At 36.0% G+C, this 16330-nt stretch overlaps 1 protein-coding gene across 3 annotated transcripts; it reads left to right on the top strand.

The window, feature by feature from the left end:
* The first annotated feature begins 1209 nt into the window (after window positions 1-1209).
* Window positions 1210-12839, top strand: LOC111702587 (cold shock domain-containing protein E1). Of its 3 annotated transcripts, none has more exons than XR_002765440.1 (10): window positions 1210-1416; window positions 2527-6102; window positions 6295-6423; window positions 7079-7157; window positions 7728-7816; window positions 8732-8811; window positions 9140-9241; window positions 9368-9465; window positions 9960-10145; window positions 12318-12839. XR_002765440.1 is itself a non-coding variant. In XM_023474329.1 (9 exons), exons 2-8 carry the CDS (start codon window positions 2548-2550, stop codon window positions 9462-9464), a joined length of 4131 nt encoding a protein of 1376 aa, XP_023330097.1. In that variant the 5' UTR covers window positions 1210-1416; window positions 2527-2547; the 3' UTR covers window position 9465; window positions 9960-10346. The 3 variants fall into 3 exon arrangements, 1 of the variants encoding a protein (XP_023330097.1); XR_002765441.1 differs by having other exon boundaries at window positions 12334-12839; XM_023474329.1 differs by lacking the exon at window positions 12318-12839 and having other exon boundaries at window positions 9960-10346.
* The last annotated feature ends 3491 nt before the right edge of the window (window positions 12840-16330 follow it).

Genomic DNA, 16330 nt, shown 5'->3' on the forward strand with positions numbered 1-16330 from the left:
ATTTTGAATTTTTTAAACAATTCTCTAATAATAAAAATAATCAACAGCAGTATGTTATGGAAAAGCTTCATTTTCTCCTGAAATTGAATAATTTAATCATGGAAGAATTGTAATATGTTCCTCTGTAAGGTCTAGAAAATACATATTTTGTTGGCACCCCCGCCATCTTTCAAAATAGTACGAAGTATCTATAAAGGTGGAAAAACTTGCCAGTAATTGTCTAGTTTTCCTGATCTTCTTCCCAGTGGGGGTCTAATGATTTTAAATGAATACCCCGGACCTAGCTTTTCTGGAATGTGCAAAATTATTTCCATTTCTTATCAAAAATCCATATTTGCTTGTTTTACAGCTTAAATGTAGTATAATTAAATAGTATATTTAGGCCGACACGTCATATTAATTTTAATTTGCTTTAGTCTTTAAATTTTACTACTAAATTATTATGCAAAATTGTAAATTATTTGTAAGAGTCAAGTATCTGTAAATTCAAGAATAAGCCTAATTGTAATGTTTTGAATTATATTTACTTGGGCTTAAAATCCGGATTTAGATCTATTGAATCCGGAACATTTTACGAATCCGGATCGAGGATGCCAAAATCTTGGAGATCCAACGGATCCGGATCCTAAGCACTGATAAAAAGTAAATTATTTCCTTGTGTTTGTGTGTGCATGGAGGGGGGGTGTATCAATAAAAAATACTGTAATAATGAAAAGATTTGTATAATCTTCGTGCAGCCATGATTGCAGAAGTTTTTGCAAAATTGCATAAATATTCGCTGCATCATCAGTAGCTTTGTGTGCCCGTATCTGTATTCTGCACAGTGCACAGTGTATCCAAGTGGGGGTAAAACTTGTATATCCAGTGAGCATAATCATACTTAGCTTCGACCCCCCGCCAATATTTCCCCTCATTTTAGAGCAAATTGAAACAATTCTAATTTAGAATAACATTTTAATTTCTTTATTTTCCCCCGTAATTAAGTGAAATTGAACTATTTAGTACAGTGCTCGGCCCCCTTAGACACAGCTATAATCGTTCTCGCTTCACTTGGTCTAGATTAGACCAATTGTATACAACCCAATCTGAATAAAATATTGATCAGATACTTTGAAGTACAATTGTGAGAAGTTTGGGGGGGGATAATAAAACCAATTCCTTGAAATATCCTGCTATGGCGTAGCTAGTATAAAACATTGTTTTCTCTAGGTTGAGTTGAAGAAACGCCAAAGCTTTGAAGGGTTAGGAGAGCAGAGGTTGAACTGGCCACTGACTCTTCAAAACCTGTAACAGTGTACAGTGGACCTCTATGTACACGAGATTGTGATTATTAACTACGTACAGTGTGAACTATAGTGTCAAGAAACTACTGGTGATTTATAAATTTCGGCAAGCAACGCATTTAAGAGCAGTTTGGTGAGTTTTATTATAATCTTCATTCATTCTATAAAAAATCACTTCTTAAAATTGTTATTTTTCATTTTTATGATAATTTGTTCAGATCTTAGAATTACAAAGTTTGTTCGGTTGCATTGTTGTCTCCTTTCCCTGAAAATATTTAACAATAGTTATCTATTTTAAAGTAAAGTTTCCCCGCATTCTGCTCCGAATGAAAACCCCTTGAGTATAGAGTTCTAGATATTTCTATTCAAATAAAGCATATTGAAAATTATAACTATCTTTAGCAACCGCTGAAGGAGCTGGACTCATCTAAAGATTCGACTCCACTTCTCTATTAGAGTTGTGTATTTTGTTGAACGATAATCCTTTCCCCCTTCACCCTCTCGCTTTTAAAAATGATTTCCCCCTTTGGGTTGAAGGAAGAAAAACTTCCAGAATAAGTGACCAGGGTTGTATATGATTCTGATTTTTATTTAAATTTTCTTCTTCAAGTTTGAACCCAAGACAATCAATCTATTAGCGTTTAATTGGTGTGCAAAATAATCCCTAAAAGGGCCTTTAAAAAGCAAAGTTGGGGCCGCAATAAAAATGTTTACTTTTGAATTTTGCAATTTAAAATATTGTGGCATTGTACATAAACAGAAATCATTTTTTATTTACTTAACTTTGGATTATTGTGTACATAAACTTCTCAAAAGTATCTTTCAACTAATTGGTTGCCTTTTTTTACACCATTATATTTAATGGGGAAAATTCATGATAAATGATCAACAATTGCATTATTTGAACAAACGCGGGCCTCGGAGAATTAGCCACTCCCCTAAAAAGGACTAGACAATTTTAGTTGATAGTTTTATATAATTTTTGGCATGTTTCATTCACTTTGGTACCATTTATCATTATCAATTTTCAACTTTAAGAAATTTATTTCAATATGTCTCAACCATGGTTATCGTTGCCACTCTTTAAATGGCGACAGTTTCTAGTCACATTTTATATCTTTCCTTATTCTAAATTCTTTTACCAAAATATGCTCTTGCTTTTTTCATTACAATTTACTAGCCTTGTTTTTTTAAACTAACTTTTTCCTTTCTGTTACATACAATTTAAAATTCTTTTCCATAGATTCTGGTTGCGGTGGAGACTATGACCCTGAACCAGGGGTGGGGTGCCCTTAACCCCCCTGAACCTCTGCCAATGGGTGGGAAATCGATGCGGGATGTTGGGTGCATTGGTTTACCCTCCTCTGGTCGGCAGATAACCAAGAATCCAATGAACATGCTGGGCGGGATGGGACCCAGTTCTAACGGGAACTACTCCAACGGGAGTTCCAACTTTGATCGAATGATGGGGTTTGGAGAAAGGGGGTCGATTGGGGGAGAAAGATCTGGCAGGGAGATTGGTAGAGATTTAATGTCATCCCTTGGGAGAGATTCAATGTCGGTACTTGGACGTGATTCAATGTCAGCAATTGGACGGGATTCTTTGTCTGCTCTTGGACGTGATTCAATGTCGGCACTTGGACGTGATTCAATGTCGGCACTTGGACGGGATTCAATGTCGGCACTGGGACGGGATTCAATGTCGGCTCTTGGACGGGATTCAATGTCGGCCCTTGGACGGGATTCAATGTCGGGATTGGGACGGGATTCAATGTCATCTATGGGAAGAGACTCCATGTCCTCTTTTGGTCGGGATTCTCTGTCCTCAAACTTGCTTCAGGAATCAAACCGAGACTCTCTTTCCTCGCAGCTCTATGGTCTGGGCAGGGATCAAAATGTGAGGGGTGGTTCCTCTCTTGGAGACAGGATGGGAAGCTCCCATGATAGAATGGGAAATGGGGGAATGTCCATGCTAACTAAGATGAACCAGCAAAGCAGCACCAATGGAAGTGGATATACCACAGATGGATATGGAATGGGAGCCATGGGAAAACCCCTGGATCAACGAAGTCCACCATCTACTGGATTCAATATGAGTTCCATGGGAGAAAGAAGCATGAGTGGAAGTCTGAGTGGAATGGGATATATAGATCGTGGAGAGCGTGGAATGGGAGGATTAGGAGAACATGGAATAGGTAGGATGGGAGAGCATGGAATGGGAGGAGGGAGCAGAACTATGTTCCGGGACCTGCAGGAACCCAGAGAAATGAGAGAAAGCCGAGAAATGAGAGAGTTTCTAGACATGCGTGAAAGGCAGAATAACCGTGGCATGATGGGCTCTCGGGATATGGTTAGATCTAACTCTGAGATAGGCTTGGAACGAGGTATGATGAATGGAATGGACAGAGGTATGATGGGAAGGGAGATGTCGTCCGGTGACATGATGGGACGCAACTTACAGTCCAGGGATAGTCGAGATTACATGAGATCTAACTCGGACATGATGGGAATACGTGATACTAATGCCATGGATCGACTGGAAAGATTGGAACATCTAGAAAGGTTGGAGAGAATGGAGAGAATGGGATCAAGAATGGACATGATGGATCAGCAGAGGGACATGCCTTACCCTCGTGACATGATGGTGCAGCGCAGCATGTCTTTATCCAATGGTCAAGCATATGGAGCAGGAGATAATGGATACAATCGTTCTATTTCATACCAGGGAGGTCCACCTTCCCCTCCACAGAACGACATGAAGATTGGAACTTGGAATGATGGGAATATTGCTGCAGCAAACCAAGGTGGTAGTTTCCCACCAGTTTCAAACTTCGAGATTGGAACATTCAACATCAATGATCCTGGATCAAGATCATTTGGTTCTGGAGGAAACATGTATGGTCCTGGAGCCAATGGTACAACTCAGTCTAACAATGGACCCATCCAACCTGGTATGGGGATCCGTGAGACTGGAATCATTGAGAAACTACTCCATTCCTACGGATTCATCCAATGCTGCGACAGACAGGCTAGACTTTTCTTTCATTTCTCTCAGTTTGAAGGCAACATTGAACATCTCAAGATTGGAGATCCTGTTGAGTTTGAAATGACTTACGATCGGAGGACAGGGAAGCCCATTGCCAGTGCTGTGTCTAAGATCGCTCCAGAGGTTGTTATGAGTGAGGAGCGCGTTATTGGAACTGTGACCACTGAGGTTAAAGTGTCTCCTGAAGGAGGAAATGAAACCCAGGGTAGAATCAGTTACGAGAACAGAGGAGAATGTTTCTTCCTTCCCTTTAATACATCAGATGTGGAGGGTAATGTGACCCTGGCTTCAGGTGATAAAGTCAGCTTCCAGATGGCAACTGTTCAGAGGAGTGGAAACCTTGCAGCCAAAACTATTCGTCTAGAGAACCCTGCTGCTCCTGTCAAATATCAAGGAGTTGTAAACTCGCTCAAGGACACATATGGGTACATAGAACGAGCAGATGTTGTCAAAGAGATTTACTTCAACATACAGGATATGCAGGACGGGATACAGGAGGATAATACTCACATACAGCTTGGGGACGATGTTGAGTTCATAATACAGACCAGGAATGGAAAGGAGGTAGCATGTCAGCTGACAAAGCTCCCCCCTGGGACTGTGGTGTTCGAGGATGTAGGAACTGAATATTTCAGAGGACAGGTTCTAAAACCATTGGACAGAGCTGGTAAATACCAGCAGACTGACCCTCTCCCTGGCAGAGTTAAGTACAGGGCTCTAGATAGATCTGAAGAAGAGATTCAGTTTGGTGAGAAGGATCAACAAGGAGACTTTACTCTCAGACACGGAGACTGGATCAAGTTTATTGTTGCCACTGACCGAAGGGATAAGTTGAAGCGTGCAACCAAGATCGAGATTCTGGATGAAAGCTTCAAGGTTTCTGATGAGAGGAGGGAGCAAGGAGTTATTCAATCAACTAAGGAAGGATATCTGAAGTGTGTGGATAGGAGTGAGAAGGTATACTTCAATGTATCCGAGTGTCTAGATGTTAACAAAACCCTTGAGGTTGGAGATGAGGTTGAGTTTACAAGCGCTCTTGATCCAACCCAGCCAGGTCGTCAGCTTGCAACTAGAATTAAACTTCTCCCACAAGGAACTGTCAATTTTGATATTATCATAGCTCAGAATATTCAAGGACTTGTAGCTGTTGAACCAGCTCCAGTCTCCTCATGGAGCTCTATGTCTCCCAGTAAGCCTGGAGAAAGTCCAGTTAAAGAAGGAGCTGGACAGGTACTATACGAACTCAATGGTCTTCAACTTATTATTCCTCTTTATGCTGCAGACTGTGATGGGCGCAACCCTCCCAAGATCGGAGATAAGGTTCAGTTTAATATAAACCAACTTAAATCCACCAAGGAGACAAACGCAGTAAACTTGAGAATCCTGGAGCATGCTAATGTTGAGGTTGTCAACCCTGTTGCAACCCCGGAGCCTACAGAGGAATCTCCCCCGAGAGAGAAGAGGGATCCGGCAAGACTTGGCTCTCCTCAGCGAGGATATGTTGCAGCCCTCAAGGACGGGTTCGGGTTCATCGAGACCCTTCAGCACGACAAAGAAATTTTTTTCCATTTCTCCAACGTGGAGGGCAAGGCTGAGAAACTGGAGGTTGGACAAGAGGTTGAGTACGCAATCTACTCCAGGGAGAAAGGGGGCAAAATGTCCGCTGAGGGGGTGAAGCCCCTAAGCAAGGGATCTATCCCTAAAACTCCTGTAAAAGAAGAGTTGCTGTATGGAAAGGTGGTTAGACCTCTAAGATCAGTCAATCCTGACCAGGTAAACTTTTTAACAACTATTTAAAGATTTCTATGAATTGAAACGGTTTTTTTTATGAATTATAATCATTCTTTTGATCAATTCTATACATAACTTATTGCTCTGCAAGGAGGGCCATGGTTCAGCCCGAAAAATAAATTAATTTAATTTTTTACATTTATTTTCATAAATGATCAATTCTTTGGTTTTCAGGCCGACTACTGCGGGCTCATTGTCTCTAAATCTGAGGAGGGGAAGGTGATTGGGGAATATCAGTTTGGTATCGCTAGCCTCCTGAACAAGAAGGAACTCCTTCAGGAGGGGGATCCCGTCAACTTTCAGGTTAGAAAAGGGGGCCCATGGGAAATATGATGGGACGGTGCAGGTTTTACAACTTTTTTAACACTATACCTCTTCCAAAAAAAAAAATATTTTAATCAAAAGCACATAAAAAAGTTTTTTTACCGAATCCCTAACACTTCAATTTTTAATCAAGAAAATATTTTTCCTTTTTTGTCTCTCTTAATGATTAAGTTAAATTCAGGTTTAGCGTAGATTTACAAACACTAACATCTGAAACTTAATTCTCTCTACGCCGTCTCACGTTTTAATTTTAATTTGACATAAAAGCTGAAATTAACCAACTTAATTAAGGTATTAATAGTTAATTGGCAAAAGAATCAAGTTAACTTATTAAACCAAGCAAATTAGTTAAACCCCTTTTTTTGAATAGTACTTCAACTAAAAAGAAATCTGGTGTTTTTTTTAGTTATATTCAAAAAAAAATCTAAAAAGATACCTTTTTCGTGCATTATAGAACAAAACTTGGTAGATTTTCTACCAACATCGGAGGATTTCCTAATAAAATTAAATAGAATTTTTAATTGTGGCGTCTTTTTAGCACTTTTTTAAAAAGTGGATTTTAGACTCTTTGGTTTGTCAGTTAAAAAGAAACTGATGTTGAAGGAAAACTTTTTTAACAAACTTAATTATTTAGGTGTCAGCTAACGAACCCTTTGCCATCAATGTTAAATCCAACAAACAGAAACTCAGATCTAACGTTGAGGCTGTTAAAGGTGAAGATTATTTCAAAAACATTAAAAATTTATGTTTTAAAAAGTCTATTTTTTTTCTATTACTCCCGACCTTGACCTAGGGGTATCGGGAATTTAGTCCGCCAAATAATTAATCATCCCCTTCGTCTGAAATTCACTTATTTTTAAGACAATTGAATGTTGTCCTGATTTTGATGATGATCGATTTATCATGATTATGATCAGCGCTTAGGATCCGGATCTGTTGAATCTGCAAAAATCTGCGGATCCACGGATCCAGATTCAAGAGGGGAAAATATTAACCAAAAACTGCAAACAAAAATTTGGTTGTTCTCAAAACCTGAATCTGAACTTTTAAAAAAAGAAAATATAAAAAAAATTTCCTCATTTCTGAATGGGTTTATAAAGTTTTAGCATCAAAAAAAACGATGAAAGAAGAGAACCAAATTGAAAATTCTTGTTCTTTTAAAATAGTAAATCTTGAAGTAATGTGCATGAACTGGATCCATTTTTTCCAGTGCAGATCCAGGATCCGGAACCGCATCAAAATTAAATGGATCCTAAGAAATGATTATGATTATTATTATTCAGGACAGTTTGGATTCCTGGCCTATGAGCAGGACGAGGGGAAGAAACTATTCTTCCATATGAGTGAAGTAGAGGGGGGAGAAGTTCTTCAGGTTTTAAATTCTTAAAATTTATAATTTTCGTCTTGATTTTGGTCTTCTTTGTCCAGGTTAAACTTTTTATTCTTGTCGTTTAGTGTTGTTCTGCTTGGTCCAGGTTAAACTTTTTTATTCTTGTCGTTTAGTGTTGTTCTGCTTGGTCCAGGTTAAACTTTTTTATTCTTGTCGTTTAGTGTTGTTCTGCTTGGTCCAGGTTAAACTTTTTTATTCTTGTCGTTTAGTGTTGTTCTGCTTGGTCCAGGTTAAACTTTTTTATTCTTGTCGTTTAGTGTTGTTCTGCTTGGTCCAGGTTAAACTTTTTTATTCTTGTCGTTTAGTGTTGTTCTGCTNCCCCCCCCCCCCTTTCTAGAAAAGAATTTTATTCAGAAGTTGTGTACGGTTGCGCAGAGAACATTTTTATGGTTTTTTCGCTGACTTGTGGAAAAAATTAATAATTTTTCTCTAGAAAATAAATGATTTTTTGGGTTTAAAGTAGCAAAAAGAATTTAAAAACTTGCCTTTTGTTGTCCTTTTTTGCATTTTTCTTTCTTTTTGAAAAATATACACCCCTGTTGGTTGTCACTTAGTGTAAAGTTCTATTTATGTTCTTTTGGTCTTTAGGTTTGGTTCTTGTTGGTACAGTTTCGTTCAGTTTTCCACTGGTTTTCTATGTCTTAAATTTTTTGTTCTTGTCGGTTAGTTTTGCCTTTGTTGGTCTAGGTTAAATTTAAATTTCTTCGGTTTATTTTGCTATTGTCCTTCAAACAGGTCTAGATTATTAACTTTAATATTCTTTTGTATTATATGTTTAACATTATTATCGGATACTCATGTGGGCGGTCTGGGTTGGCCATGATTGGACTACAAGCAGATCTCATCTCGTATAAAAATGATTTATAATTAATAATTATATTTATTTTTATTTTGAAGGTTGGAGATCAAGTTGAGTTTGTTGTTGTAACTAATCATAGAACTAAGAAACACTCGGCCTGCTGTGTCAGGAAGCTTTGGTAAGTCACTGTCTTTTACCTCAGAGGTCAGCAAGGGTGTATATTTTCCTTAGAAATCACCCCCCCCCCTTTAAGCAATCATTTTTATTCCCCAGAAGTTATTTATGATTTTTACGAGTTTTTCGTTGAATTGGGGAAAATGAAAGATTTTTTGGTTTAATAGTATCAGAAAGAATGAAAAAAAAACTTGCCTTTTGATGTCAAAAAAATTTTCTCCGAATTTATCAAAAAGTAACCCTCCCTCCCCCCACATGCTTTCAAATGGCAAAGTTTCCGATTTTTAGTAAAAAAATATAAATATGACATTTGTTGACTAGATTTTATTTAGTGTGTCCCAGCGACCTGAACGCCTGATATCTAAGCTGAAGACCATGAGTATAGAGGAGGTTGCTAGAGGTGGACCAAGGATTATAGTTGTCAGGCAACCCAGGTATACAACATTGCTTATCAAGGCGACAAATAGGACTGGAAATGTAATTTCTAGAAAACTTCCAATTATATCGAGTTCTTCAAAATATTCCCTGAACTAGTGAATAATGAAAGATCTGTTGTGTAGGGGTCCTGATGGTTCCCGTGGGTTCCAGCCCCGTGAGAAAGTAGAAACAGAACCTGAGATCGTCGTTGATCTGATGGAGCAGCTCACTGCTCAATAATGTAAGTTATTCATCAAGAAATCTAACTCTCAATCCTCGTTTATTCAGGGTCAAGCCTCGGCCAATATTTTCAATATTATTAATTTTGAAAAAGAACCATGTAAAAAAATTTCCTTTTCCCACTCCTCCTTTTCTCTCTTTCGCTAATACCATTTTCCTTAATCCATGTGTCCACTTATTAACCAAACCCTTCCCATGATTTCATATTTATGAGCTTTGCTTTCTACTTGTCTAATAATTGTCTGTTGTCTAATTGTCTATTGGCTACTTGTCTGATCGTCTTACTTGTCTACTCGCCAGCTTCTTTACATTTATACTTGTCTAATTCTTGTCTATTGTCTAATTGTCTGATCGGTTTACTTTCTACTTATCTAATTCCTATCTGTTGTCTAACTGTTTGATTGTCTACTCATCTCGTCTGCATGTCTACCTGTCCAATTATCATTTTAAATCCCTAATTATAACATTTTATTAACATTTATTTTTTCATTTCAGGTAATTGTAACATTCCAATTGGGTTGTGTTCAAACCATATCACAAATAATCATTATTATATCAAGCTTGTTAAAAACAGTTTAAATCACGACAACGTTGTGTGAACGGTGTTCAGTTCTGATTGTGTGTTCGGTTTCCCGAACCATCATTTTATAAACCGTGTGCTGAGAATTGTTGATATTTAAAGTAAGACTAAAACCTAAAGCTGTGTAAGCCCAACATTGCATTTTGCAAGGAACATCTCCCCATGAGGGCTCACTGCCCCCCCCCCTGACCCCCGTCGGTCCTCAACTACTAACAACTGTTTGCCATATATTAGCTTCCTTTACTGTACTAGCTCTGTGATTGAACCGTCTACCCCCCCCCCCCCTTTAACCAAATAATCTCATTGAACAAAAAAATATTGAAAATGCTCTCAGCCCCAATACAAGCAAACTATTCATCAAAAATGGAACGAAATAATTACAAGATACCAAAGACAGATTTATTGTAAACTTGTCATTTATTATTGTTTAACTCATTTTATCCATTTTGGAATCCAGAACTTTCCGTTTGCGCATTTTTCGTCCAAAAAAGTGTGCGCGGAGTAAATTTTGCGAAATATCCTCTTCTAGAAACTTTTATTCAATTTTACACTTGTTGAAATGGCCTTAGACTCTGTGATTACTTTATAGGGAGATCTGCAATAAATGCAAAGCATTCAGAATTATTTTCCGTTGCTTTGAGTATTTTGCTGGCCTCCCTGTTCTGAGGTTCCCAACGGTCCCTCGTTAAATCATTGAAACCCATTTTCCAGTTTTCTACAAAAATACGTTCAATAATGAAAATCTGAAGTGCTCATACATTATGCGAAACTTTCTAATCAGTTTTTAATATTTCACAAATATTCAACGGTTCCTCATAGAAATCAAGTTTTGATTGATCTCGTCTCATTTTAAAGCAATTTAGTTGTAAGTTTTGTTACGTTTTAATTTTGTAATTTTCATCAAGAATTTTTACACGATTTTTGTTGAAAATTCCAGTTGCAACCAGACTGTCAGTGTGATATTCGTAACTTTTTCAAGTCAGAAACATGTATCAAACCACACTCCGTAACATTTGAATCCACAAAAAAAACTTTAAAAATGTAACAAACGGTTCAAGTGCCACGGACTGTCGATTTTTGATTTTTGAAAAAAGGTCTTGGGACCAAAAATGTTAATCCACGAAACTGAAAATATTGCGAAGGTTTTTGGTCCCGACACCATTTATATATATTCTATAGAAACTGTACTATTTTGAGATAATTGTTTTCTGCTAAGTGTTACCCCTGAAAATTCCTTTTGTAATAATTCAAAATTAGTTTAAAATTTTATAGTGGTTTTTATCTTTGAACTTCGAAACCCGTTATAAACATTTTCATCTTTAGAACTGGCTTCTAAGTTGAGATTAGGTTTTCAAAACTGCTATTAAGCTTTGAAATTTATTTTAGCTCGCAACTAATTTTTTAAAACTTTAAAGTGGGTTTTAACTTAAAATTTTGTATCAACTTCTAAAAGAAATTTTTAAAGGTTTGTTAAGACCGTTTTTCCGCATTACAAACTTGGTTTTTATTTTAGAACTGGTTTTTAACTTAGAAACTATTTTAATCTTTATTTTCAACCTTTAAAAAACTTTATTTCTAACTAGCTTTGTCCGCCAAAGAATTCTGATTCTGATCACCAAGGATTGGTGATATAATCCCTTCCATCGTGTACAGTGTACATTAACTAAAAAGGGAGAAATTTCGAAACACTTGGAAATTTCTGACTTCAGCATTATTTGTATTCGTCACATTTGTAGCGCGAAAAAATGCGTAATATGATGAATAAACCCAACTTACATCGTAGGATAAAAATAATGATCTATTAACTCACTTTTACGCAGATGTTTGATTTTACAACAATTACAGGGATTTTGTAGCATTGCCCGTAACATATTCCGCATTATTGTTTGGTTTTGTACTTTGTAATTATTCTCCTGCGTGTAGGATTGTATAAGATGCTAGCAGGGAATAACACCAACGTTTTACTGTTTGTCATAGCAATGAAAGGAAAATCATGAGCTTTCTTAATATGTGAATATTTCCATTTTAGTTTTTGTTGATTTCTTTTCAGTGGTTGGAGGGAGTTGGATTTAGTAAACCGCCGGTTTTGTATTTTTTTTTTCTATCTAGTCCCTCTCACTACACTTCGCACTCATGTTTGTAAATTTAGGCACAGTTGATGCCAAATTAATATTATCAATATTTCTTCCAGTAAACCTGTTCTTTGACAGTTTCTTAACAATTCAACCTGTTTTCAACTTTTTTTTGTAGAAAAAAGTTCTTAAATTATTAAGAAACTGCTGTGTTTAGTAACTTTAGGTAACATATACGAGCATAATGAAACTAGTAATTAAAAAATATATAAAAAGAAAGAAAAAATATAAAAAATATAAAAAAGTAACCTAAAAAAAGTAACGGTCCAAGTATGAAACTTATACAAAGGAATTGAATCAAAACGGAACAGAAAAAATATTCAAACTACAAAAAAAAAAAAATGGGCAGGCTTTTACAATTGCAATTTTTTCGCTTTTATGCATTCTAACGTTGCTTTAAAGTGCCAAATTCTCTCTATTTGTTTTAGAGTCTTAAACCCAAGTATTTGTAACGTTTTGGCTTTCCTTTTAATCTGTTGTGTGCAAGAAAACTTAATTCCAGATTTCAAACTGAAATCTGGAATCAAGTTGTATGAATAATTTTGTGTGTAAAATATTGATAAAGTAACAATCGATTGCGTTTAATTTTTCTGAGCTCGGATTGTTTGTTAACAGTATGTATGTTTGTTCGCTTGAAGTAAAATAAATGTTTAATGCCCCAAACTTGTTTTTTTTTAGAACAGCGCTCGTTAGAAGATTATCATTATATGTTTGGAATAATGAAGTTGATTTATTAATAGAACCATCAAGGTTAAGAACTTCAGTCTCCACTTAAGTGCTGGTGGCTTGAAAGCTGCAAGCTGGTTACAATGTGGGGCACATCAGACTCGAAAGGCTAAGATTTGCATATTTTTGAAGAATATGATCTATTAATAAAGCATATCTATCTAAAAAAGGCTACTTTGAACTGAAAACCTGCAGTAACTCTTTCTATGAATCCCCATACCCTCGGAAAAGAAAAAATCATAATATTTCGTTAAAAAATCTCTTGCTCAAATACATTTTACCTTGAAATAAATTTGACCATAATATGACTCCCATTAATTAATATTTTTATTATTGTCAATGGTACTAAACCTCCTAACAAATTATGGAAGAAGACATTCTAAACAATTCACAAACTGTCATGTTTCGTGGGAAACCCTGGATGTAATATTCGGGGTTAAAGGTTGGGGGGGGGGTGATTATTCAAGAAAATAATATATACCCCTGTGCTTTTATGCTAGAAGAAATAGAAGTCTTGTTCGTGCCACCTACCTATATACAACTGGTAATGTGCAAACATTTAATTGGCATTCAAAAGTTTTTTTTTTTTTTTTAATAGGCAACTCTAGCATCTGAAGGTCCCTTCATCTTTTCAATAATGAAAAAGTTTGCTACTACGCAAAAACTTTAGTCCATGAGAAAGTCATTAAGAAAGAATGGTAATTTTTTAGGTTTGTTATCCCATAAACTGTTTTCATTGTTAACATTTTATTTAGTGTTAAGAAAGCAAATTTTATCAGTTCTAAAACATCTCAGAATTTTGTAGAACCGTTCAAAAGTTCGAACCTCTGAAAAGTTTTGTGATTTTTAATACTGTGGTCATGTCATTAAAGTAAGATAAAAAAATTCAAGAAATTTAATAATTTCGTTTAAATATTAATTTATTAAATAAAACCAATTTGTCGAAATATGATCTGAACAAAATTCTTCACATCTCCGGTGTCGTGCATGGAGCGGACTCCCCCTAAAGTTTTAACCATTTCAACACAATGTTAGAGATGAAAAGCAATATTATGATATATTCAGATATTTATTAATGTATTTTGATTTAAAAAAAAACACATTAAAATTATCCGCGTCTCGAGTAAATATTAATTGTTTGGCGATTTGAAGGGAAGACGACATTCAAGAGGAAATAAATTTTTTTCCTTGACCTCCTTTTAGATACATTTAATGCTTATATAAAATAGGTCCACTACTAATTTTTAATGTTTTAACATTGCTTTTTATGACTAACATTGCGTTAAAATGGTTAAAACTTTAGAAGGAGTCCGCCCCCATGCAAGAGTTCGCTCCATGCAGGACACCCAATATTGACAGGACAATGACCAAAGACTTTGCTAATTAGCAAAGTCTTTGACAATGACTAGGAAAATTCAGTGATTATTAACTTCTAATTTTACTAAAAGTCAGGTTTACGAACGAAATGCCGCAAATTATATGAAAGATTAAATGAAAGATATGTTCCTTTTCTCCCGCTGTGGGACACCCTTATAGATTGCTAGATATGTGCCTTTTCTCCAGCTGTGGGACACCTTGTAGATTGCTAGATATGTTCCTTTTCTCCCGCTGTGGTACCCCTGTAGATTGCTAGATATGTTCCTTTTCTCCCGCTGTGGTACCCCTGTAGATTGCTAGATATGTNAGAAAAATGGTCGTAACAACGAGGTCAAAATCGCTTCCGGGGAGGTGTGTGCTAGATATGTTCCTTTTCTCCCGCTGTGGTATATCCTGTAGATTGCTAGATATGTGCCTTTTCTCCCGCTGTGGGACACCTGTAGATTGCTAGATATGTGCCTTTTCCCGCTGTGGGACACCTTGTAGATTGCTAGATATGTTCCTTTTCTCCCGCTGTGGGACACCCTGTAGATTGCTAGATATGTGCCTTTTCCCGCTGTGGGACACCTTGTAGATTGCTAGATAATTGTTCCTTTTCTCCCGCTGTATACATCTTACAATTTTCTCCTTGGTTGTAAGATAATAAATATATATAAATTATATATATCTATATAATATTATCAGTGTGTAGATGTGATAAGGAAGGATCGAATGTTTCCACAACTGTTAACACATGTGTCCTTTTCAACATAAAGTATTTAAGGGTCAAATAAAAAAATACTAAATTTTATTTGTATATTGTTTTTTTTAATACTCTTAAAATGAAATGAAATTTTTACAATATAATTTTATTTTATCTCTGTTTACAAGTCGTATTCTTAGGCTTGTTTAATTTAATGTTTAATTTAAAATGATTAAATATTGCTATCTTTAAGCTACAGGGTGTCCTATGAAACATGACAGTTGGTAAATAGTTTGGAATGTCTTCTTCCACATACTGTATTAGATATTAAAGACTTTGCAGTTTATTTAACTCATCAAATTATTGAAGAAGACATTTTAAACTATTCACCAACTGTCATGTTTCGTGGGACACCATGTAAGTCGTAGAACGCAAGTGTAAGTATCAATATACTATATTGAGACACAGGATCAAGAAATATTTGAGAATATCTCTAAGTACAGTGAGACCCAGAAAACTCAGGAAAATGAGGCATGAATTTTACACTCAAGTTATACCTTTAAATAGTCTAATCCAATAAACATGCCACAAAGCAATTGTGTAGTGTAAACAGACTCATTTCACAAAATAAGCGATTTAATTAGTTACTACAGGGTGTCCCAATAAACATAGGAATTCAGTGACGAATTCGATATCGTCTTTTCAAATAATTCTTTGATTTAGTTTAGTGATACCTACCGAGAAAGCTGTAATCTGTAAGAGTTTCGTCTGCTATGTTCACATTTTGTTTGTTTATGTTTTGACTGCATACGGTTGTACTTAGTAAAACAAGAAAATTGCAGTATACAAACAGAGTAAAAGCTTGTCCGTCTTCACTGTTCATCTTGCGGAGACATTAGACACATCTTTACAGTCTTTTACCCTTTTCATAAAATAAACTCTAGCAGAAATAATAATATTGTGGCTTTTGAAATTAGGTATTATTACCAATTCAAAACAAAGACGATATCCAATTCGTCACTGAATTCCCATGTTTTTTGGGACACCCTGTATTAGTGAAACCAAGTATCTACCATGAGTAAAGCAATTTGTTTTGCAATAACATCAAATATATTTCACATTGTTTTAATGTCGTTTTCCTATTCCACTGTTTTCTGGTTCTCACTGCAGTACTTGAAATGAACCGGAGTTTACAGTAAACCAGAAAAAAACCTGAATTAACTGGAATGAAAGTCGTCTTCAAGATTTTATATTATCCACGTCGCATCAGATTTTGTAATCAATACATGGTTACCCACAAAGGATGAGACCGTAAATACGACCTTAAACTCGAAAAATGTGACGATTTAATGCTTGTTTTTTGGTTTCT

Source organism: Eurytemora carolleeae, unplaced genomic scaffold (assembly GCF_000591075.1).
Source record: "Eurytemora carolleeae unplaced genomic scaffold, Eaff_2.0 scaffold257, whole genome shotgun sequence".
Lineage (NCBI taxonomy): Eukaryota > Metazoa > Arthropoda > Copepoda > Calanoida > Temoridae > Eurytemora > Eurytemora carolleeae.